This window comes from Babylonia areolata, chromosome 24 (genome assembly GCF_041734735.1).
Source record: "Babylonia areolata isolate BAREFJ2019XMU chromosome 24, ASM4173473v1, whole genome shotgun sequence".
NCBI classification, from domain to species: domain Eukaryota; kingdom Metazoa; phylum Mollusca; class Gastropoda; order Neogastropoda; family Buccinidae; genus Babylonia; species Babylonia areolata.
In genome coordinates, this window is record NC_134899.1 from 47,903,605 (window position 1) to 47,929,202 (window position 25,598).

At 45.1% G+C, this 25,598-nt stretch overlaps 2 protein-coding genes across 5 annotated transcripts in view; both read left to right on the forward strand.

Moving 5' to 3' along the window:
* LOC143298490 (RING finger protein 150-like) overlaps positions 1-25,598 on the forward strand; it is a 128,417-nt gene that overhangs the window by 52,940 nt on the left and 49,879 nt on the right. For all 4 annotated transcript variants that reach the window (XR_013057394.1, XR_013057395.1, XR_013057396.1 and 1 more), the window contains one exon: positions 11,577-11,659. Coding sequence is in view for 1 of the 4 variants with exons in the window: in XM_076611304.1 (XP_076467419.1) it covers positions 11,577-11,659 (83 nt within the window). In the remaining 3 variants the exon portion in view is untranslated. The remainder of the gene's footprint in view (positions 1-11,576; positions 11,660-25,598) is intronic.
* LOC143298491 (uncharacterized) lies at positions 18,949-20,788 on the forward strand. Its single transcript, XM_076611305.1, has 2 exons — positions 18,949-19,523; positions 20,002-20,788. The coding sequence occupies exons 1-2, from the start codon at positions 19,400-19,402 to the stop codon at positions 20,382-20,384; spliced, it is 507 nt and encodes a 168-aa protein (XP_076467420.1). The 5' UTR covers positions 18,949-19,399; the 3' UTR covers positions 20,385-20,788.

Below are 25,598 nucleotides of genomic sequence, written 5' to 3' on the forward strand. Positions count from 1 at the left end.
ACTGCCTCATTCACACCTGAATGTATGCTCCTTCACATATCAGTAGTGGCTGGTCCTTAGGGACACACACACACTCCCTTCCCACCCACAGGGCTAAGGATGCCCTCTCTTGGTGCATGGAGGGACAAGGCAACCCAACTCATTTGCCTACAACAATCACCCACAGGGCTAGACATGCCCTAACCTGGTACATGTACAAGTAGGGATGAGGCAGTCCAACTTAGAGGTGCCACTCCGGACACACATGCCCTTCATTCCTTCCAAGTTTTTAGCGGGCCCAAAAACTGCCCACTGGGCAGGAGGCAATCGCCCTAAGTCCATCTCTTCCACTCCTCACTAGTAGCAGAAGGCCTGGGTAATAATTGTTTTCCTCTACACTCGGGAGAATGGCATATTGACGAGGATGGATGCGTCTCACAAAGCACAAGGAACCGTTCATTACCCACAGGGGCGTACCTTTCTGCCCACTCATACCGACATAGCAGATGCCGCATTCAAGCACATTAGTTCACCCCATCGCCTTCCTTGAACAGAGATCCAGCATCGATGTCTCAAACAATTGGCATTCGAAAGCATTTTCTGCACATGGTCTTCCCTGCCCGATCCTTTCAGCCTCAACACACAACCACTGCTGTGGTTACAGATGGGCATTCCTTCTCAAGCACTGTCTTTCCAATGAGACACTTCCAGGGGTTTCTAGCCTAGGCAGGCTATCCCATCATGGAGCCCCAGCCTTCAGTCAAGGGCTTGTCAGAGGATGACTTTGTTGTCACTTCGGAAGCAAGCACCATGTTTTTCAGACACACGGGTTGCACCATAAGACCCCGTCAACTCCTTCTGGCTTCCTTACATTTCAACATGACCTGCATGGTGGACACCTTCATCCTTCAAGCACACAGCAGCTGTTTCCTGATTTACCCATGCTGACTGGTGTCCTCCTAGGACCAGTATATGATAATCAGTCGTGTATGACATTGACCATCAGATCAGCAGAGGAGGCAACTGCTGCCCCGATTATTTGGGCTGGAATTTTATTATATAATTTATAGTAGAAAGTGTTTTTCCCAAGTTGCATCCCCAGTCCCTCGATCAAGAGGGCCTTAGGACTCACCATAGGGACGGATCCCAAAGGCTAGTTAGCCCCGTAGTCTGGGAGACATAGTCAAGGCTACAGCACTAAGTCCCAGTGCAATTTGACTTCTAGTCTGAGAGACATTGTCCTTCATGAAAGACAAAGCTGCAAATGATTTCCCTTTGCAATTCAGAAACCGCTGATAATACAGCTCTCACTTTACTGTTGACCATACTGAAAACGCATGTCAGATCAGTGATTTGATGTAAATGGCCAGTACAAAACATCTAGAGCCACTTTCCTCCCTGCCCCTGCCCTGCTCCATCCCAGACTTAGTGCGCACCACACACAGCTAGAGGCCTGTCATGGATCTGGTCCCCTTTCTCACTAAAAAACTTCAGCAAGAATTTTCCCCATGGAAATCCTCTTCCATTAGGAATTCCACCACAGAATGAGAGTCAGTGACCTGCGGGCACATGAAGTGCACTCCCAAAGCCTGATCTATTCCAGCCATTGACTGCCGACAACTTTCTGCAGGTTGCTCCAACATGCCACTCTCAGGTAGAGAAGCCACCAAGCCTTCCGTATTCCCCTTCGTGATGGTACCTAACTGGGCAATTACACAGCCCTGTCCCAGAGACACCAGGGATCTCAAGTCTCTTGTTGCCAAATGTCTGCAAATAGGCAACATGCCAGTGCTGTCTTTTTTGGCAACGACAGAAAAGTGGGAGGGAGGGGGGGGTGGGGGGGGGCAGTGCCTATTGCCTGTCAGCTCTCATGGAGGAGCTCTACAGATCTGGCTGTCGCGCCTAAGGCAAGCCCAACATGGTGGCCTACCTCTGTCTCGTGCCACAGTTTCCTCTAAACGCATATATCACTTTCACTATCGGCCCACAACCGATGTGGAATCATCAGGTCAAACCACATGTGCACCTCCTTGCATTGACGCTCAACCGCGCTCAAGTGAGACAGCCCTTTTGGGTAAGTGTTTCCTTCCCTCCCTTTTTTTTTTTTTTTTTTGCTGCCCCATCATCTGCACCATTTCAGTGGCACTACTCCCACGCCACTCACTCTAGATTCCCCCATACACGGCCACACCCGGGTTCGTCCGTCACAGTTCCAGCATCGGCAATCCACAGGGAACCATCGATGTTAGGTCGCCAGGAGGCCACACACCAGAGGAGACCCTGCACTGCTGCTGAGTCACTTCGGTGGTGTTCAGTGGTGCCTGTTCTGTTTTAACGTACTTAGGACACCACCTTTTAAGCCCCCTACTAACGACAATAATGGCTTAGCCGCGGAGCCAGACTGAGTGAGCGTCCCCTCCAGAGTGGAGACCGCCACCACATCTCTCAAACAACAGCCCCCCATGAATCTGCCGACACTGACGACATTGACAGGACTCACCCCAAGCACAGAAGTGGAGGGGCATCGAAACTGAGGTCACCATGAGAGCAGGGCATGAAAGGCCACAGACTTTGAGACTATTTTGTTTATATTGATGACGATGAAGGAGGAGGAGGATGACGATGATGATGACAATGTTGCTATGGAGGTCCATTTTGGTTTGGGACTGCGTGACAAGGCTGTACTCTATGCTTCCTGTCATAATGATATCCCGGCGTTAACCAGGCCCGAGAGATACAGACACTTGCAGTGTTGGTCAGGTAATTAGAGCAACACACCCAAAGACGCATCCTTGAAGTGGATGACACTCGACTGTGTGGTCCCAGTCTCCCCATTTAAGCCCACAGCACACTCAGCTCTGGGTAGGAGCCGGCCACGGGCTGAAAAACCCACCTCCGCTGGGATTCAAACCTGCGTCCTCCCAGCTGTCAATCCGCAACGCTAACCACTTCGCCACGGCAGCTGGTTCCTTCCCTCCCTTTGATTCGAAGGGCTGTCAGTACAGTGTGGATTCAACACACCGACCCCATTTCGTTTGCGCTACATTTATCAGCACAGCGGTGGTCCACAGACCTCTCCCACAATACAGCTGCGGACCTCAGTCTTCTTTGCCCGCACCAATATCCTTAGGCGACACAGTACACTCTACCTTCATCGAATTCTACTTGAGGGACATCTGTCGCTTTAGGGATGATGACTCAAGAGGCATTGCCTCTGCAGTGGTCACACAACAGGCCATTGCAGTGCACTGGCGATAGAACAGAAGGATTGAGACTTGATGCCTCCTCAGCCAGAGCACATGAAGTCAGAGCATGGTCCTCTTCTCTTGCCTTAGCGCACTCAACATGGCTGCAAGACATGGAGGCTGCCCACTGGAAAAACCCTGCCACCTTCATCGACTTCTACCAGAGAGACGTCGCACGCTTGCGGGATGATGGCTCAAGAGGCATCGCTTCTGTGGTAGTTGCACAACAGGCCATTGCAGCACACAGACAGTAGAACAGGCGAGCCCTCCACCTTGTCGCGCTATTCTGCACTAGTTGGGTCACGGTTAAGTATGTGTAGTTAAAAGGAAATTTTCTATCTAAAATTACGTTTAAATAACATACTTACCGTGACCCAAATTTAAGACCCTCCCGTCCTCCCCGCTTCCTGTTCTCCCTGCTCACTGCGCTGGTGATGGCATATTGCCGTCAAAAGAGGGCGCTAGCCAGCGGGACAAAGGGGAGTTTACCTACTTCCGGGAGGTTACCGGCCGTAGTTGCTTTCATTTTCTCCGCATAGGCGGATAGTAGTTTGCACAGGACAGGAATGTCAGACCCCTGCCGGAGTCTGCACTAGTTGGGTCATGGTAAGTATGTTATTTAAACGTAATTTTAGATAGAAAATTTCCTTTCTGATTGATTTTGTGTTGTGTTTGATGTGATGTCAGAATGTGAGTAAGCAGATCAGTTTATCAATCAGTGTTGTTGTTTTTGTTTTTTTTAAATAATAAAGATGACTTTGTGAAGATTTTTTTTTCACTTCACAAGAGATGATTAACTTTGCATTTTTATTGTTCTGTCATTTCTTCTGTAAAAGTGCAGAAGTTCTGTCACCTTTTCCACATGCTGGAATTTCTGGGTACATGAGCTAGCTGAAAAGAGATTGAGTTCATAGTTGATGAGAGTTAATGGAACAGACTTGGCAGGGTGTTACTGTTAGTACGGTGTATTCTTTGCATGTGTTTTACAGTTGGTAAGATGTCTTTGACACGATAGACCATTCAATCCTTCTTTCCCGTCTTCATTTTACATTTGGTATCAACGGCACTTTTCTAAACTGGTTCAAATGTTATCTCACTGATTGATTCCAGTCTGTCATTGTTGATCATTTCCAATCTGAACCCTTTAAAATCGAACATGGAGTCCCACAGGGATCTGTTTTAGGCCCAGTGCTCTTCACACTGTACACTGCTCCTCTTGCTGAAATTATCAACTGCCATAATATCAGTCATCATTCTTATGCTGATGACACTCAACTCCAGAGGAGTGATACCCCTGAAAAATTGTTGTCACTCTTGTAAAAAACATCCAACTGCTTCCTGGACATTCAAAACTGGATGACTCTAAATAAGTTACAATTGAACGCAGACAAAACTGAAGCAATGATCATTGGAACTAAACAAAAACTGTCTTCCATCACAATTGACACAATCAAACTTGGCATCCCTCTTTCCACGTCAGTCAGGAACCTCGGTGTTGTCCTTGACAATTCACTGTCCATGCAAAAAATTATCAGTCAGACATGTCAGTCCTGCTACTGTCAACTGCGGCGCATCAGTGCCGTCCGGAAATATCTGTCCACTGACGCAACATCTAGACTTGTCGTTTCTCTCATTCTCTCTCACCTTGACTACTGTAACTCTCTATTGTTGGTTTGCCTGCTTCATCCATTCAGTCCCTTCAGCGCATACAAAACTCTGCTGCCCGACTCGTCCTCAGAAAGAAAAGATCTGAGCACATCACACCTCTTTTGCAACATCTCCACTAGCTCCCTGTCTCACACTGAATAAAGTACAAGACCAGCACTCTATGTTATTGATGCATTCACAGAACTGCCCCTTCCTATCCCTGCGGCTGCCTTCACCTATACACTCCATCTCGCTCACTACGATTGGCTTCGGATCCACTCTGTTTACGCATACCCAGATTCAAACACTCGACTGTTGGCCGCTGTTCTTTCTCTGTCTCTGGACCTTGTGATTGGAATGAACTTCCTCTTTCACTTCGTCAAGTCTCCACACTCAGCTCTTTCAAGTCTGGCCTTAAAACCCACCTTCCCAAAATAGCCTCCCTTGCCTGCCCTACCTTGTCTTTAATTTCTACAGTTTTAGAGTTATACATGCGTGTGAATCCTCCCGAAACCTGGAGGGGGTCAAGCTGGTGTTCTCTTGACCCCCTCCCGGGGGGGTCACTACCTTGTCGTGGTCGGGAGGCTTAGTGGCCAGTGATCGAGCGAGCTATGTTGGCGGGGGCATCAGTGCTTCTGGGGGTTTGTTGCTCTAGTCCCAGGTCTTAATTGACAGCCTACATAGCCATTGTAGCTGTTCAGGCTGAATAAGTAGTGGTTTTCGTACTGATGCCCCTGATAGGGCTCCCCATGCCGAACAGGTCGTGAGTGAGGCCCAAACTAAACATGACCCACTGTCCCTTTTGCTATTCTCTATTCTTCTTTTTACCGCCTCTTTTCTGTCCTCAGCTCCCCATCAAGCCTTCTTTTCCACATTCTTTTTTCTCTGCGGCCTTCTTCAGGCCCGCCGTGTTTGCCGTGCGGCGCGACCTGTGATGGAGGGGAATGAGATCCTGGGGATTGAGAGAGCACGCTGCTCTCAACACATCCCTTTGGCTCGGACCTCTCCTAAGACAGGTGGCACACATTGGCCCGTGTGTGTCAATCGGCTACCCCTTCGTGGGGCTGGGTCAAGACTGGCAGTTTGGAGGCTAGCGAGGATAACCCCCGTAGTGCTCTGTTCTCTGTCCCCGGGAGCAGGGCATGATCGGGGGGGAACACGTTGGAGCTAAGCTGTTAGTTGTATTTCCCTCCCGAAACCTGGAAGGGGTCAAGCTGGTGTTCCCTTGACCCTGGCCCCTAAGTTGGACCCCATGGTGGGTGGGTAAGGGAGGGATGAATATACAATTAATAAACCATGACTTCCAAGCAAACACCCCCCCCCTAAACTTGGCAAAAGAAGGAGACCAGGAACAGACGACTCGGACTCTGATTCGGAGGTCGGTGAGACCTCTGGATTTTGGCCGTCGTGGCTTGTGGTGGAGGGCGCTGATGACGACAAGCCCTTGTCGGCTCTCAGCCCCTTTGCTATCCAGAAGGGCTTCCAATGTCTGGCGGGATCACTGAAATCTATCAAGAGGCTGAGGAGCGGAGCATTTTTGGTGGAGACAGAGTCTAAAAGGCAGACACAGCTTCTGCTCAAGGCGACCACTTTTGTGGATAGGGCGGTGAGGGTTTCCCCTCACAAGGGTCTAAACTGTTAAAAGGGGGTCATCAGATGCCTGGAGTTGAGTGGAGTGTCTGAAGCAGAGATCAAGAGCGAGCTGTCCTCTCAGGGAGTGACCGACGTTTACAGGGTGACAGTAAAGAAGGGGTCGGACAGAGTCCCGACCAACACAGTTTTCCTCACCTTCTGTTGCCCAAATGTCCCCAAGGACATTCGAGTCGGATACCTGATGGTGAATGTAAGCCTGTACCCTCTAAGATGTTTCAAATGCCAGAAATTTGTACACGTGCGGGACCGATGCAAGGAGGAAGAGGCGTGTGGCACCTGTTCAAAGGCGGCGCACCAGGGCGAATGCGTCAGTCCAGCCCATTGTGTGAACTGCGGAGGCGGCCACCCGTCCTCATCAAAAGACTGCCCCGCCTGGAGAAAAGAAAAGGAAATCCAGAAGGTGAAGACGGAGAAGAAAATATAATTCTTTGAGGCAAGAAAACAAGTGGAGGCCGCGTTGCCAAAGGCGTCTAACACCTCTGTCGTCAGACCCAGGATGGTGGACGTCGCGGTCCAGACGACGTCCACAGGGACGCAGACGGACGACGTAACTACCTTAATAGAACTGTTGGCCTTGGGTGGAGGCGCCGTGTCCACCCCTTTCCATCCTGTACGGTGGTCCTCAGGGGCTGCTGGGCGGGAGCGGAAAGCCTCAGGCGGAGGCACATTGTCCGCCTCCTGTCCCCCCCCACCCCCCGGCCCCCCTCGCCCCGCCTCTCGTCTGCCTGGCCCTCGGGCTGGCGGGAGTGGCCAGAAACTCCCGTACCTCCAAAACTCAAGGAGGGGAGGGTTGCGGCCTCGGCGGGATTGGGAAGAGCCGAGGTGGTGGATATTCCGGCTTGGTCGGAATCGGAAAAATTAAATTCCCAAAATAGGTACTCGATCTTGGCCGACCTTGAGCCACCGCAAGCAGAGGAGCAGGGGGTAGTGATGGAATAGGCTGCTGCTTTATTTTTTTTTTAACCTTTTTAATGGCAGTGATCCACTGGAACATCCGTGGGTTCTACGCCAATTTCCAGGAACTTCAGCTGCTTTGTCGTGCTTTGAAACCTTCAGTGCTGGCGCTGCAGGAGACTCTGCAAAGAGATGGCAAAGTTTTATCTCTCTCTGGTTTTAACTCCATTTTTAAACCCGCTCAACCGAAGCAAGAGGGATTGACGGGAGGTGTCGCTCTTTTTATACGCAAGTCCCTTTTATACAGTACAGTTCCTTTAAGCACCCCTTTACAGGCGGTGGCAGTCAGAGTCACACTTGGGAAAACCATCACCGTCTGCTCTCTCTACCTTCCTCCTTCCGTCTGTGTTCTGAGGCAGGACCTCATGAACCTGGTCGACCAGCTCCCACGACCGTTTCTACTGTTGGGCGACTTCAGTGGACACTCCCTGCTCTGGGGAAGTAAGATGACATCAGCCTGTGGTCTTCTCTTGGAAAACCTTCTTTCCGATATGGACCTGTGCTGTCTTAACGACAGGTCACCCACTTACCTTCATCTGTCCTCTGGAAAGCTCTCGTGTTTAGATCTGTCAGTCTGCGATCCATCGTTGGTCCTGGACTACGAGTGGAGAGTGCACGACAATCTGCACGGGAGTGACCACTTTCCTGTCGTCCTCCGCCCCACAGATGGGGAAGGTGACTCTCTGCCTGACCGCCTGAACTATGACAAAGCCGACTGGGGAATTTTTACCACGAAGATAAGAGCGGAGCTGCAGGAAGAAACAGTATTAAAAAGCAATGACCCTGCTGACACTCTGACTCAGATCGTTTTAGATTGCGCCAAAGCAGCAGTCCCATAGTCTACCTCCAAGCCTCAGGTCCCTAGAACGCCCTGGTTCAACGCGGAATGTCGGGAGGCCCGTAAGTCTCGGAAGAGAGCGCAGCGACGCGTCTTTCAGAGACCGGAGACCGATAGCGTTCAAACCCATCAACAGCTGAGGGCGAAAGCCAGGTATGTTTTTAAAAAGAGCCAGAGAAAGTTGTGGAGAGATTTTTTGCTCTTCCTTAACCTCCAACACACCCAAGAAGAAAGTGTGGAGGGTTTTAAAAAAAAATTAAGGGCAAAAACGTCTGCCCAACTTTTTATCACCTTAAACTTTCAGAAGCTATGGTCACAGAGAAGAAAGCAGTTGCCAATTTGCTTGCCTCCACAATTGAACAGAACTCGAGATCTGCCAACAAATCTGCTTGGTTTCTCAAAACCAAAAACCTGACAGAAAAAACACCCTGTAACTTCTCTTCCGACAACACAGAGAGTTACAACCTTCCTTTCACTATGAATGAACTTAAATCTGCCCTTCAGACCTGCACGGATTCCTGTCCAGGAATGGACGAGGTCCATTATAAACTCTTAAAACATCTTCCCGAAACCTGGCGGAAAGCCCTCGTAATCCCGGTGCCGAAACCGGGAAAAGACCCCTCGAACCCCTCCAACTACCGCCCAATAGCACTGACCAGCTGCATCTGCAAACTGATGGAGAAGATGGTCAACGGTAGACTGATGTGGAAACTAGAGACTGACGGCCTTCTGGCGAAAGAACAGTGCGGTTTCCGCAAGCATCGCTCTACCGTTGACCATCTGGTTCGTCTGGAAACCACTGTAAGAAATGCCTTTTTAAACAAACAGCATGTGGTGGCCATATTTTTGGACTTTGAGAAAGCTTACGATACCACCTGGAAATTTGGAATCCTCTCAGACCTGCACCAGCTCGGCTTGCGAGGACACCTGCCCCATTTCATCCACAATTTTTCCCGCAAGGGAGCATTCTATCGCCGGCTCTCTTCAGCATAAAAATTAATGACATCGTTCAATCCGTTCAGAAGGGATCGGACAGCTCGCTGTTTGTGGACGATTTCGCCTTGTATGCGACTGGCAGCACGTATGCCAGCATCCAGCGACGGCTTCAGCTCTGCGTCAACAAAATCCAGTGTTGGGCAGAGGAGAATGGCTTCACCTTTTCGTCCTCCAAAACTGAATGTATTCATTTTCATAACTTTCGCCAGTTCTATCCGGACCCTGAAATCCGTCTGGGAAAATCCACCATCCCGGCGGTCAAGGAAGCCAAATTTTTAGGGGTTGTCTTTGATCAGAAGCTGAACTTCCTCAGCCATATCAAACAGCTGAAAATATCTTGCCAAAAAGCCCTGAACATCATGCGAGTTGTAGCACACACGGGCTGGGGTGCTGATAAGAGAACTCTCTTGCACCTCTACAGAGCCCTGGTCCGGTCCAAACTGGATTACGGAAGTGTAGTATACGGCTCGGCCAGACCGTCTTACCTGAAACTGTTGGACCCTATACACCACCAAGGGCTCCGTCTCAGCTTAGGTGCGTTCCGCACCACCCCTGTGCACAGCCTGTACGCAGAGGCGGGGAACCGCCTCTCTCCAACCGCAGACTGAAGCTGACCGTAAATTATTATTTGAAATTGTTTTCTGAACATACAAACCCTGCTTACGACTCTGTATTCAACAACCCTTTTGACAAGAAATTTAAAGACAACCCAAACTGCATCCCTCCTCTTGGACTCCGCATTCAGCCGCACTTAGAAAATGCCGATGTGGATGTCGGTGGCATCTCAGATTTCTCCAAGTTCCCCGACAGCCCTCCGTGGACCTTTAGAATACCTGAGATCCGATTCGATCTGGCCTCGTACCGTAAAGTCTCCACCAGTTCTCTGGCCTACAGAACTTACTTTTCGGAACTCTGCCACAAATTTCCCACTTTTCAAAGAATCTTCACTGACGGTTCCAAGTCAGAGGACGGAGTCGCTGCATCTGCGTTCTGTCCCACCTTTCCTGACCGGCCCTCAACGGAACACATCCTGTCTGATTGCTCGGTGTACACTGCGGAACTGACCGCACTGGTTCTGGCAGTAAAAATGGTTCTCTCTTCGAAACAAGAGATTCATGATCTTTTCCGACTCCTTGTCAGCCCTGGAGGCGATCGCCTGCAGGAATATCACTCATCCCAAACTGCTGGAATTTTATGAAGCTTTTACTCTCGCAATGAAGAAAGGATACGAGGTTGTGTTGGCCTGGGTTCCTGGACATGTTGGCATTCGTGGTAACGAAAGGGCGGACCTGCTGGCCAGGAACGCTGTAAAGAAAGAATTATCCAGATCCTTTGTACCATACACAGACATGAAGCGGAAGGTGAGCACTTATGTTAAGGATCTTTGGCAAGAGGAGTGGAACACCCAGACGGACAACAAGCTTTTTCAGATCCGTCCAGACCTAAAAGAGACCCTCCCTTCAGGGGTGAAGAACAGAAAGGAGGAGTCTGTGCTGTGCAGACTGCATGCGGGGCACACTTTTTTTTTTAACTCAAGTCTTACTTGTTGAAGGGGGAAGAGGCCCCTCGATGTATTCCCTGTGATGAACCTCTCACCGTGAAACACGTGCTCCTTGACTGTTGGGATCTGCATGACGTTAGACACAGACATTACACGGCGGTTTCTTTGAAGACTTTGTTTCGTGATGTCCCTCTGTGGGCGCTGATGGACTTCTTAAAAGAAGTGAACATTATTAACCAGATTTGAAGGTTTTAAACTATGGAAGTTTTTTTTGTTTTTTTTTAACTTTGGAGTGGAAAGTTTGAAGTGGTGACTCGTTTTAATTGTTTGGTTTTTTAAAAATTTTTTATCCTTGTAGTAGTTAACATGGTGATAGCCTTGAGATGGCCTTAGTGGTCGGCGAGGCTCTAAGCACCATAATTTCATTTCATGCGTGTGAATGACTGGTGCGAAAGCGCTTTGTCTCTGCACAAGATTCAGCGCTATATAAATACCATTATTATTATTATTATTATTATTATTATTATTTATTTTTCTAATTATTGTTGTGTTTGAGTGGGGTTCTTTGTTTTGTTTGTGAATTAATGAATAATTATGCGGTTATAAAACACTCACATGCACACGCACACACATTCACACACACACACACACACACACACACACACACACACACACACATGCCCCCACCCCCATCCCCCATCCCACAAATATGAAAAACTCTGTCTATTTCCCTGTTCCAAAATAATGTGTGATAATCTTTCAGGAACTGGACAGTGATTTTGATCAGTGTGCTGTTTGCATCGAAGGCTACAAGCCACATGATGTTGTCAGAACTTTGCCTTGCAAGTGAGTCTTTTGTTTTTGAATGATATTGCATGTTGTTCTTGACCTGCCTGAAAACTCAGATTGACCTCTTGATTCATTGCTATAGTAAATAACTTCAGGGCTGGGTTGTATGAATGATCTTAGTAGTGCTAAGCTTGCTTAGTGTTAAGAATGTTCATGAACTCCACACTAACACCTTAGACTTGGGAACATTGTTAACGCTAAACAAACTTAGTGCTGCAAAAATCACTCACGCAACCCATCCAAGGGAATGATACATGCCAGGGCAAAATTTTGCTTTCCTTGGTAGATTTACTAAACTGTTCACTGCTCATTCCTTTTATGAAATTCCTCTGAGAGTTTTGGCATGTTCTTTCCTTATACCCTTGGCTATAATTTGACAATATAATTCAATGTTATTGGTAATTGTTGTGGTGAGAATGGACATGTATTTGTTTTTACAGGACAATTTTGGGAAATAAACACATTACAGAACAGAAAACCACAGCAATACTACAAAACACTTCAGTATGTATTCAACCTGAAAATAAAGATTTTGTTCTCACAGTTAACTGACTCGCTGCCATTGTCCGCATATGCGGATGTCGTCGGACAAAGCGTTGGTTGCCAATGTCCGCATATGCGGATTTGGATTTTGAAAAGTCGAGCTGTTGGAGTGACGTGTCGGATACGAAACTCAAAAGCAGAACTGATTCTTGAGTTATCTCCGACCAACTTTTCATTCACACACACTGCGTGTGTGTAGTGACACGTTCGTTAGCAGACGACAACGAAGCATACCCTTGGTCAGCTCTGCAAGTTGTTTGACAAGATGGCGTCGCGTCGAAGTGTTCGACACGGTAGGAGAGGTCAAACGCAACACAGCATTGAAGCTACTTTGGAAATGATCCAAACTGAAGGCTCCGATGTTGAAGGAGATAATATTGATTCGTCGGACAGTGATTTTGAACCATATCCCAATGAACTAGAAATAGATTCGGCCGCTGAAGAGGGTGTTTACAGTGGAGAGGAAAGCAAGTCCTGACCATGTGCCAGCTGACCGACACTGACAACGAAATCACTAAGGAAATGGACGACTTTGCTGGTGTTTTTGCCAGTGATTGGACTGAAAATGGTGAGAGTGTATGTATTATATATATATATATATATATATATATATATATATATATCTATATATATCTGTGTGTGTGTGTGTGTGTGTGTGAAACAAAACGATGTCACATGCCCAGGTGTACATCTGTGTGTGTGTGTGTGTATGTGTGTGTGTGTGATTGCATGCATATGTTTACTTATTTTCTGTTTTACAATAACATGGAGTTTATTTGTAGAACAAGGTGCTATAGAAATGACTAATAGTACTAATACTGATGATACTGTCATTATTGTTTGTAATATTGTAAAAATAAATCTAAAGCGGTTTTCTTTGACTACATGTAAAAAACTTACCACATTATGCTTCCATTCACATAAATATTTAGAATAAACAAGGGAATAAACAAACAAATAATTTAAACAACAATAAGAAGAAAGAGTCAGACCTGCATGATCATTTGTATATGTGTATGGTTGCAGGTCATGTTGCTGTGCTGAAGTGGCAGGACAAAAAACCAGTTCATGTGCTGACAACAGTCATGCTGCCAACTACCATGGTCAGTGTGACAACACGACACCGTCCTGAAAGACAGAAGCCAGCTGCAATACAAGACTACATCACCAACATGGCTGGAGTGGATATGAGTGACCAGCTACTGCAAGTGCAAGGTCTGTGAAGACCTGTTCAAGTGCCGCAACACACCAAGACACCAAACTGCCAATTGGTGTCCAAAATGTGGAGTTCCACTGTGTGTGAAGCTGTGCCCAGGACTCAACATCACCTGCCATGAGCTTTTTTCACTCCAGACAAGACTATTGTCAGTGATAATACATCAGGTTTTTGTGTACAGTGAACCCCCTTTTTTGTGTAGAGACAATATTTTCTTTTGTGTGCGTGATTTTCAACTTTCTCCACCATCTGTTCATACTTTATTGCATGTACTAGGTCTTCAGTTCCTCAAATAATGTTAGGATGTGATGTGGAACATTTGTAAGCTGTTCAAGGACACTTGGTACACCTTTCTGATGGGTGCAAAAATGCTACAAAATACACAAAAAATGAATACCATGGTCAACAACAAGATGGTGAGTAAATACTTAAATTTTTTGCACAAATATGGAACAACATTCACTGAATACACATACTAAATTTCAATTGTCTGGGTGTTTGTTTTTTTTGAGAATTTTTTCCCCATCCTATACAAACCCTGGGTTTTCTGGGATTGGCAAGGGCAAAAACTCTTGGCATGGAGTGAGTTAATGTCAGTAGACATTTGGAATGGTAGTCCATGAAACATAACTAACTATACACCATCAGTTATATGACACTGTAAAACAAAAAGTCATTGATTTTTGCATTGCACTCAATCCGCATTTTGTTCAGCTAAGATTGCAGCTGCCTCCTCATGCAGAGACCTGTTTCATACCATCAACTTTGTGATTGGAGAAACAATGGATACTATTCTCCCATCCTCTCACAACATTTCTCATTTTCCTGACCAGTTCCCTGACTAATTTTACCAGAAAATAAAACCCATACTCAAACCTAATCCCTCCTCCACACAGTACCATGTTACCTGATTTTCTGAGTTCTTTCCATTTTATCTGAAGAGTTCATTCAAAATATAATCATGAAATCATCCAAAACCACTGCAATATTGACCTCGTTCCCGCTTCTCTTCTGCTTGACCATCTTGACTTTCTCCTTCCATCCGTCACCAACATTATAAATGATTCATTGTTGCCTGGAAATGTCGCTTCTGAATTCAAATCCGCTACTGTTAAACCTCTTCTAAAGAAAAGTTCTCTCGATCCCAGTGTTTTTAAATACCATTGTCAAATACTTGTCAAAAATCATTCAGAAAGTAGTTCTCCCCCAGCTCTCTTCTCATCTTGACTCCAATAGTCTTCTCTCTCCACATTATTCTGTCTACCGTGTAGGACATAGCATCTACAAGATTGATCATGAAATTTTACTGAGCAAGTTTGAGAACACCTTCAAAATTTATGGGAAAGCACTCAATTGGTTTCATCTTACCTATGAGGGAGAAATAGTTTCTTTTGATTAAAGATCATCACTCACAAAATTCAACTCTCGCATTTGTTGTTTCAAAAGGTTCTGTGCTAGGCCCTGTGTACATGTACTCTTCCCTTCTGTCTGAGCTAATCCACAGTCAGTTGATCACACATGTAATGTTTGTCAATGACATACAGCTGCTACAATCTGCTGCTCCAGCTGACTAACCTTTGCTCTCATTTTCTGTGTTTCTGATGTTGAAAATTGGATGTCAAACAACAGACTGACTGAAATGTGATGAACGGAAGCCATCCATTTCATTAAAAAGTATCACCGTTTTCCCTTTCAGTTCCTATTCCTCTTCAGATCCATTGGTTGATTCTGAAATCAGGTTTTCTGACAGTGTCTGTGACCTTGGCGTTTGTCTTGACAAGAATCTTTCCCTGAAACAGCATGTTGCAAAAACATATCAGCTAGCATTCCATGAGCTCAAATGTATCTCTTCAATTTGTTCACTTTCTTAAAGAAGCAACCAAGACTCTAGTTTCTTCTTACATCCTTTCTTGTCTTGATTATTACAACTATGTTTTCATTGGCTGCCCTCAATCTGTCATTCAACCTCTTCAGCATATCCAGAACTCTGCTGCTAGGCTCATTTATAGATAATCTAGAAACCAACATTGCACTCCCCTACTTTATTTTTCTTTCCAATTGAACAAAGAATAAAATAGAAGCGCTCCTGTCTCTGCCTCAAACTTATCACAGGCTCTGCTCCTCAGTATCTTTCTTAACTTCGCCATACATATATACATTCCCTACAGGACAGTTTGATCCTCTGCTGGCTCTTTCAGCTTCCTAATTTCACACTCAAAAAGCATGGCCAACGAGCCTTTTCTTTCTCAGCAGCTAAGCTCTGGAACTCTCTATCATCTCTGACAGTCATTTCCATGAGTCTTTCAGGTAAGGCCTGAAAATATACCTCTTTACTCATTACTGTGATTAAGGCCAATCACTTCCCACCATTAACTCACTCCCTACTTATTACTTGATGACAGGCGAGTGACTGAACCGCTATACACATTCTGACATTCAAAAATTTCCAAGCCTCACACAGCTGGGAATGGACAATGCTGAATGGGTCTGCTGTCTTGCCTTATTAGCATAGCAAAACATCAGACCACTGGTATTGGCCAATCTTTGCTTGTCACTGAGGTTTCAAGCTATTTTTTATTCCAACCTGGACTGAGTGATTGCACGTGTGACAATGGCCTCTGAGGGTCAAACAAGTTAGTCTCAACAGAGACAAGAAACCTGTGCTTTCAGCATACAAGATCAAAGGGATGGCTTTGATTTGGAAGTGGATGGAGAAAGGAGACTTATTTCAGACCATCAGAAGGAGGGCAATGTGTATTGGACAGTGAAACTGGTGTGAGTGACAGGGGAAAGAGGAGGGGCAGTAGATGTGGCAAGTGACAGGCAGTTGGAATGGAGAGGGTGATTGGTGGTGAATATGCTAATGAACCACTGGCTGTTGAAACAGAGGAAGGGTTTGTTTGATTGATGTTTCTTTTCCAACACTTCCACCATACATGGGGCAAGACACACACAGACAAAAGTTACAAGGCATGACAGACCCCCCCCCCCCCCTCCTCCCAACCCCTCAAGTTGAAGTAAGTTCACTTGCAGTTTGTAGAGGCTCCTATTCATTCATTTACACTCTAATGGGATTCGAAGAGTGTGATTTGTGGAAAACAATGCTTTTTTCATGAATAGTGCAGACTTCACCTGTACAAATTCTATACCTCCCTCACATGATTTTACAATGGTCATGAAAAATTATCATTTTTTACCCCCTGCTGTACAGAAAGCATTTTAGAAGTTAGAGTTATGAAACATTGTGTTGTCTTTATTTGATACCTGAGCGATTGTGTCTCCAAATTTCACGAGACTGTGTTTACTCGTTATTTTTTTAAACAATTTTTTCAAAAAACCTATACGAACGCCCAGCGCACAGAGGAATGCGCGCTTACAAATTGCCCAGTAGGGATTGACTCAGTGAGTTAAGAATGTGCTTTTTTGCATCCAGACTGATAACTTGATTGTGATGTGTGTGCATGAAGACTGAGAGAGGGAGGCTTATACTAGGAAAGTGTAATTTGATTGGAATTATAACAAGCCTGTTATGATGGAGGATGAAATTACATGAGTATTAGGCATGAACGTACTAGTTGGCAATATTCAGAGCAGCGTAGCCACTAGACTTGCGACTTATGAGAGGGATAATGTAGTAGAATCATCATGGAGCCATTATTAAGGGACAGCACAAAACTTCATCCTCCGTCTAATAGACTCATTGATGTGTGTGGATTTTAAACATACTGATAAAAAATTGAGCATACATCAGGTGGAGGGAGGACCCCTTTCTTCTTGATAATGTTTTGCTAATTGGGCTTTGTCAAGTGCGCCTTAAAAGTGGGTTTGCATCACACGCAAAAAGGTGTCAGAAACTTTGTCCAGCAAAGATAGAGGTCCTAGTCAAATGATTTACACAACTTTGCAGGCTGTGCAGATGATTATATATGGCAGTGGTGATAAGATTTGCTCTCCTTTGCTCCTATTGTGATATGAGCTTTCTCTTTCCTTCCCTCTTTGTTTAATTTTCACACATTGTTTTTGTGGTTGTTTTTCGCTCTGTCACATTACTGTGGTTTTTTTTGGTTTTTTTTTTTAGTGTGTGTGTGTGTTTGTGTGTGTGTGTGTGTCACTGTGTGTGTGTGTGCGCGCGCGCGATCCGCAAACATCCCACCGTACCCTATCATGATGGCCATGGAGACAGTAGGTGAGAGAGTTTTGCCAGTTTTTGTCATCAACAATGAACAACTGGCTTTTGAACAAAAACTGTTTACTACCGCAGAAAAAGTGTGTGGTCATGATAGAATGGACAGCGCTCAAAAGACTGGATCTCTGTGGAGGATATATCCTTGCACCAGAGAGAGCAGAGAGAAACTTCTAATCCAAGGCTTTACCCTTCATGGTGTGCACGTAAACATAAAAAGCCAAAACCCATTCGTCGCAAGAGACTTTACAGACAGAGTGTTGAAGGAGAGAGAAGAACAGCCACTTGCAACAAAGCTCACCATCGGTAATGTGCCCCTGGCGTTCTCTGATGAGGAGCCGTTGCAAACTGTTAAAGAACTGGGAGTGTCTATTCGCTCCAAACTGATTCTGGAGAGAGACAGAGACAAACAAGGCAAGTTGACACCCTGGAAGACAGGGAGACATTTCATTTACATTGGGGTACCAAATAAACCCCTCCAGAGAACTGTACAGATTGGTCCATTTAGGGCCAGTCTGTACCACAAAGAACAGAAGACTGCAGTGAAACAACAGCACTCTGAAAGTCATAACTGTCCAAAGGCCACAGAAGCTAGGACTGTAAAACCCGTTTAATGTAAAGAGTGTTACACTGATGGACACAAGGCAGGGGACCCTGAGTGCACCCTGCACGTAAGGGGTGAAAAATGCATTACGATCACAAAAGACAGTATTTTGTCTGACAGTGCAACAGACAAACAAATATGACGACAGCGCAGACAAACAAAAATGAAACATCAGCAGTAAAGAAAAAACACACGACAAGACTGACAGCAGTGACATCAGTGACCGTAGCAGACCACATGTCAAAAAGAGACGGACAACACTGAGCACATACAGACGGGACGGATCTGGATCAGTTAAACGCCCCCAATCCAAAAATGTCCCATTGTCCCCCTCCTCTCATACGGACAAAATCCTCAAGTTCGGAGAACGAAACGAAGTTGATTCTGACGAGACCATGTACTGCGAATCAACTGATCATATTGAGTGACACCCCCACACCCCACACCCTCTCCTGTGCCAAATTTAATGGACCACGCTTTGTTTCATGGACTTTGATTACTGTCTTGTGAATTGAAATATCATATTGATTTATAATGGATGTGATTCGTGTTTTGTCTGTCGATGCCAGAAGCCTTAACACTTTGGTTGCTGATGTTGCTTTTTGGCACCCACTAGGGAGGCCCCTGGTGTCGCCAAAAGGCGACCAAAACAGGGTAGGTCATTCACAAACCAACCACTCTTATTTTGGGGAGGTTTGAAAGGCCATATTTTGTGCATGTGACCAGGGGAATCCCCTTCTATCGATCGACACCATTTTTTCAGTACTTCTGTAAGTTTTTGAGTGAATTTATTATAGTTTTATCCGCAACTTCGATCTTTTCATTTTCCAAAATGGCTGCATTGATGAGCAGACAACGCTACTTCACAACTGAGCAAGTTATAGAGCAACTGAGACTGCAGCCAGGCCAGCAAAATGAAGATTCGTCGAAGAATTCCGGTATGATGATGAAGTTTCATTGTCTAAGGGGATAGTGATAGTGGTGGTGACTGGGCACCGAGCCAAGTACCAAGTCGTGAGCATACGGGGCGAGGCCAAACGAGTGGAGCACGTGTTTCTGCTAAGGCCACCACATTAGCAGCTGTGAGTGACTGATAGTGAAGGGGAAGAGTGTGTTGTTCAAGTCACAGCGTCTGTTTCACGTCGGAGACCAACAACACAGCGTGGCTGTACGTGGGTCAAGCTCGACTACATGCCAACGACCAGGAGGGAGGGGGCATTCTACCAAGCCCTGATTTGTTTCAGTGGGTGTTGTACCACATGGATGATCCCTACTGTCCTGCAGAATGGCTTCCAAATTTTGATAAAAAAGACAAGTAAGAGATCTGTGTGTGTGTGTGTGCGTGTGTGTGTGTGTGTGTGTGTGTTTGTGTGTGTGTGTGTGTGTGTGTGCTCACACATGTATGTCACTGAGAGTGTGTGTGACTAAGATTAGGTTGCACTTATTTTTTTTTTATATGAACAGATCAATCAGAGGTGCACTGTTCATTCACTAGTAGCACATATAAAATTATGTGTGCATTGTATCAGACATGTGTAGGACATTGAAGAGCAAGAGCAGTATGTTTATTTTCCACACACATATTTCATGTCTGTTTTTTTTTCTTGTGAAGATAATGGAGGTACACTGTATAAAGCAGTGCCAGTGTAAAAATATATGTTTTTGCTATTTGTGCACTTGTTTATGAGTATAATATCTTTTATTTGCAGTAGTTATCATTAGCTGATAATAAATCAGCTGTTATATAATTATTACTGATTGTATATTACTTTTTTTTTGCTCATGTGTTTCAGGTGTCCTTGTCAACACTGACAACTTCCGTTCAGTGGACTTCTTTATGCTTTTCCTCCCAGAATCAGCATTCCAACTCATGGCTGACCAGTGTAATCTGTATGCAGAGGAGCTGCTGTCAGGCATCACTGAACTCAGTCAACATTCAAGGCTGAATGCTGCCAGAGACGTCACTGTCCCTGAGATGAAGGCATACACAGTACTTCAGATTGCGATGGGGCTGTGTTGTAAGCCTGAAATCGAGGACTACTGGCAGACATACTGGCTGCTCAGCCTGCCATTTGGAACCATAATGTGCAAGAAGCCATTGTGCTTTGAACTGTATCATACTGTGGAGGACTACAGGAAAGCAGCAGCAATCAAAATTCACGGTCTCAAACAGTGAAAAGTTCAGACCTGTGTACATATTTGTATACATATTTTACCTCCATTCATTTATTTTCTGATTTTAGTAGTAGTTCAGTTTCATCAGATAGTTGTAAAACATATATATATAGTTCCACCACAGTAAGATATTTCAAGTGAGTACACTGCAAATAAAAGATATTATACTCATAAACAAGTGCACAAATAGCAAAAACATAGATTTTTACACTGGCACTGCTTTATACAGTGTACCTCCATAATCTTCACAAGAGAAAAAAACGGACATGAAATTATGTGTGGTAAATAAACATACCTCTCTTGCTCTTCAATGTCCTACACTCAATCAAGTGAAGAGACAGAAATCATCATTTTTCTACAAAAAGGAAGTTCATTTTGTGTGTTTCCCATGGATTATATTCTGGATTTCACCATTTCATGGGAAATATAGTTGTACTGAAGACTTCAGTTGGTGAGTTTGCTTTGTTTTCACCTGCATTATAGTGATATTTGTGTTGTACCTGTCTTTGTTTATGTCTGTAATGTGTCGAAGTGCAAAATTTGTATTGAAAAAAACAAACATAATAATTAACACAAAAATCTAAATCTTTCACTTGTACAAACATCATTTATTGCTCCAAAAAACAACAATTCCATCATTCCTCTTACTTTGAAAAAACAACAACAGGAAGTCATTTGGTTCAAAAACAAAAAAGTTATAGTAATTTGAAATCAGTGGTTGTAATTTCTTGCTCTTTCTTGAAAATCAGCTGGCGCCAGGGAGTGTTGCACTCTAAACTTGCTGGCGGTGAAAGGGTTAAAAATAACATGACAAGAAAAGCATTGTTCAATTATTTTATAAGTCAGAAAATTGACATTGTATGTATTCAAGAATCTCACATAACCAAAAGTGACATCTAATGATCTAAAAATGGGAAAGACCATGTGGAAGGAAAATCATATATCAGGAGGGAATGAAACACAGCAGAGGGGAAATCATTTTAGTTTCAAAATAATTTTCTGGGGAAGTAAAAGTGGAAAAGAAACAAGATAGAATATTGATAGTATCCGTACATACGCAAGAACTAAACTTTATTGTTGTAAATATATGCGCACCAAATGACAGCATCTCAAAAGTCCGTTTCTTCAAACACTTATAGAATACCTTGACTCACTACACAGACAGTAAGCTGCTGGTTGTTGGTGATTTTAACTGCGCAATGGCTAGTGATGTCGACATCACAGCTGGTCACCCACATGCAAAAAAAGAAGTTGAAACCTTTAAGAGTCTAGTAAAGAGCGCCTGTTTAACTGACGCGTGGAAAATGCTCCATGGCACAAAAAAAGGAATACACATGGTGTAAACAGCATCCCTTCACTGCACGGCGATTAGACTACAGTTTTGTAAATCAAGAATTGTTTACTTTGTGTTTCATGTGTGACATTATCACTGTTCCACACACCAACCATAAGCCGTTTTAACTGAACTAAATAATTCAGTTTACCAGAGGTCCAGGATATTGGCGTTTTGATAATCCTTAACTTAAAGACACTTATTTCTGAACACGTATGAACAATCTGTTAGATTAGTTCCTTGGAGAAAATAACACACACACATTGACTGATCCATCAGGAAAATCAAAATAAGAGAGTTTTGCATAGAATATGGGAAGTTCAAAGCATGTAGAACGAAAAACCAAATAGTGGGACGACATTGTAGAATGAAAAACCAAATAGTGGATCTACAATGTCGTCTGAAGAAGTTAAACCAACTGTTAACCAGTAGAGTGCCTGTAAGACATCAGCTGACATCCTACAAAAAGTATTGCCATTGTGCCTATAAGATGGCCACTGACGTCCCGCATATGTTCTGATTTATCCTTCAGTGGAGTTTGGTTCAGTTCACATAAACAGACTCTGAACAGTTAGTTTGATGTGTCTGGATTATAAAAATACTATTTAATTACACATACTTAACCGTGACCCAACTAGTGCAGACTCCGGCAGGGGTCTGACATTCCTGTCCTGTGCAAACTACTATCCGCCTATGCGGAGCAGACGAAACTACGGCCGATAACCTCCTGGAAGTAGGTAACCTCCCCTTTGTCCCGCTGGTTAGCGCCCTCTTTTTCCGGCAGCCATCATGACTCCTGTTCCTGTGCTCTTCATACGGCTAAGTTTTTTCGTATTTTCTGTCTGTCGATTCTCTGGCGTTCTTGTTTGTTGTCAAATTATGTCTCCAACCAGGTCACATAATTATGTAGCTTGATTGGGGAATCGTGCTAAAATTAAGGCGCGATCGCAATCGATTCGCTGACACTCTGGGCCCTCTACTCCTGGCCCTCTAAACAACGCCAACCCGCCGCCTTCTCCACTTCCTCCGCTCCCTCCGGTCGACTCCAGACCTTCGCCACCTCCTACACCTCCTCTGGTGACTTCCAGAGGTTTGTGGTCACACACTCAGGTCAGTGTTACCTTTCATCTCATTTTTATTGATCCGCGAACTCACTCGACGCGATCCGCGTTTTCTCGGCCCTGCCAGTCGGCTGTGTACGAGTCGATCTCCTCTATCTCTTTACCATACCCACAGTTGCACCAATGGAATGGCCACAATCCCTTTGGGGAAAAAAAAAAAGAAAAAAAAGGGCAGCTTGTTTTGGATCCGCGCGTTAGACTGGGCCCTATGTGCGATGCGTCCGTGGTGGCGGCCGTGACATCGGATCACGCGACCCTCCACGCGGCATGCCTCGACCGTCTCGGATCCAATGGCGACTGAGGCGCGTAGGGATGCCCTCCCCTGGTGTAGGGAGGAAGGTGGACCACTAGGGGACACGCTTGCCCATACGCGTGCACCTCCCTCCTCGTCCGGATCACCCGATCCAAGGGAGGCAACCCCTGCTTCGGCACCCTTGCCGGTGACCGCCGCAGTTATTTCCCTTGCACCGGCACTGCTCCTCGCCTTCAGTGCGAGTGTGTGCACGGTCCTACCAAGCTATGCGGTGATGACCCCATCTGCCACACCGCCGAGTGCTGGTGTTTCCCATCCACTAATGGTGTCTCAGCAAGCTACTCAACCAAACAATCAGCAACTCATCGCTAAACTTGCTGCAGCAATTATGCACCACTCTGCCTTCCGGTGCCGCGCCTTGCGCCTGCACCGCCCCTCGCCCACAGAGCAGGTACGTGCACGCCCCATTGGAACTTCGGCAGTGTTGGATTCTTCTGCCCCATTGCCTAACTCTGATGTTACCCAGACTAATATTGGCACTTCCACTTTGGAGTACCTCTTATATCATATCATGTATCAATATCAAGGCGTGCAGGCCTGACAAGGCCTTTTACCCGCTTGAAGTGGGGAAGAAAAAGAGAGTCCCCACGTATGTCTGTTGCATTTTTCAACATTGAGTGCGCAGTGCTTGAAAAATCAGTAAATATGTAAATGAGTTTTGTATTTAAAGTTTTTACAATGAATATCAAGATAATTTTTAAATGTATTAATAACTCGATCCTGCCTCTCGGCAGTGCTCGGGCCGATCTTGTCTATCACTTTATCCGTCAACACACAACTGACAACTGAAAGTCGGTCCTCTCGCAGGAGCTATTCGCGAGATTAGACCGCCGTTCAGCAACAGGGGGATGCACATCCCACGGCAAGCCGACGGACTTGTCACCCCCTCGTCCACGACGCCCATAACACTGGATTACGGCGCCATCATGCCACATGCCCCGACCGTCTCGCGTCCGATGGCGACCGATTCGGGTTGGGATGCCCACGGCACTAAGGGACATTATAATTATTCCCCTTGCGCTCGTTTTCACCTGTGTCGGTTACGGTGGCATCGAACCACGGACTCTCACACACAACATGACACTCCTCCCTGTTCAGCGAGGACACGTCGCTCCAGGGGGATATGTGCTCTAAAGACACCTTCCTTTTCGACGATTTTCGGCGCCAAGGCAACTCCACATTTGTAACCTAGGCGCTTGAAGCTGTGGTTAGTTTCGCCGACACAGCACATCACTCCTGCCCCCCGTGCTGTCCACCAACGATGTTTTCTTTCGGTTTCTCATTGGGTCCTCATGCCCAGTGAGGGACTTTACACATCTTTGCATAGCAACTGCACTTTTCTTGCTGTTTCTCAGGCTATTGGCCACAGGAAATACATCACAATATTTCCTCTTCTATCCATTTGATTTATTATCACAAACAACAATCACGAAATATATATATACATATTAAAAAAAAAAAAAAAATCTATATATATGTGTATATATATATATATATATATATATATATATATAGATATATATATATATACACACACATATATACATATATATGAGATATATTGCTACATTCATACACATTTCTGCTTTCACTTATAGATGCGTACTTATCCCTCGGTATACACATGTGTATGTGCTTATGGGATAGGTTCAGACGACTTTCATATTAACATGTACAATTATATTTCTATCTCTATTCATTGACATCTATTCATTGAGATTCCCTACATAGCAATATAAGCACACTGGCATTTGCGGCCTTCTGTTCACAATGCCCAGAACTCTCTGCCTCTACGTACTGGCACTTTATTCATATGCGTATGTACATCTCATACGTAGGTGCATGGACAGATTCCTTTCCATTGATGATTATGCACACTTACCCATTTACTTTGGTATATCTGTGCACGCTACACGTATGCTTATACAGCGGCTTATTTCTTGTGTCTCGATCTCTTGTCATTGACATACTTCTGACATCATCACTTGAGCTGATGGAAGTTTTTATTCCCTTGGCACATATATGTATTCATTTTCATATTCATCCCTACCTTCCTTTTGAGGACGATTGCACTCACAAAAAAAAAAAAAAAATAAATAAATAAAATAAAATAAAATAATAATAATAGCCTCATTCACGCCTGAATGTATGCTCCTTCACATTTCAGTAGTGGCTGGTCCTTAGGGATCCACACACACCTCCTTCACACCCACAGGGCTAAGAATGCCTCTCTTGGTGCAAGGACGGACAAGGCAACCCAACTCATTTGCCTTCAACAATCACCCATAAGGCTGGAGATGCACAAGGAGGGATGAGGCAGTCCAACTTAGAGGTGCCACTCTGGACACACATGCCTTTCATTCCTTCCAAGTTTGTAAGGCATCCCTTCTTTCTCCCCTTGCCTACAACAACCCTTGGTTTGCACCACTGTGATTGTGACAAAAGCTC

What these genes read in the sequence shown, in the direction of transcription:
- LOC143298491 (XM_076611305.1), top strand. Translation starts at nt 19,400, where the DNA reads ATGCCAACGACCAGGAGGGAGGGGGCATTCTACCAAGCCCTGATTTGT. An exon ending in AATTTTGATAAAAAAGACAA is followed by an intron (nt 19,524 to 20,001) that starts GTAAGAGATCTG and finishes CATGTGTTTCAG; the next exon opens with GTGTCCTTGTCAACACTGAC.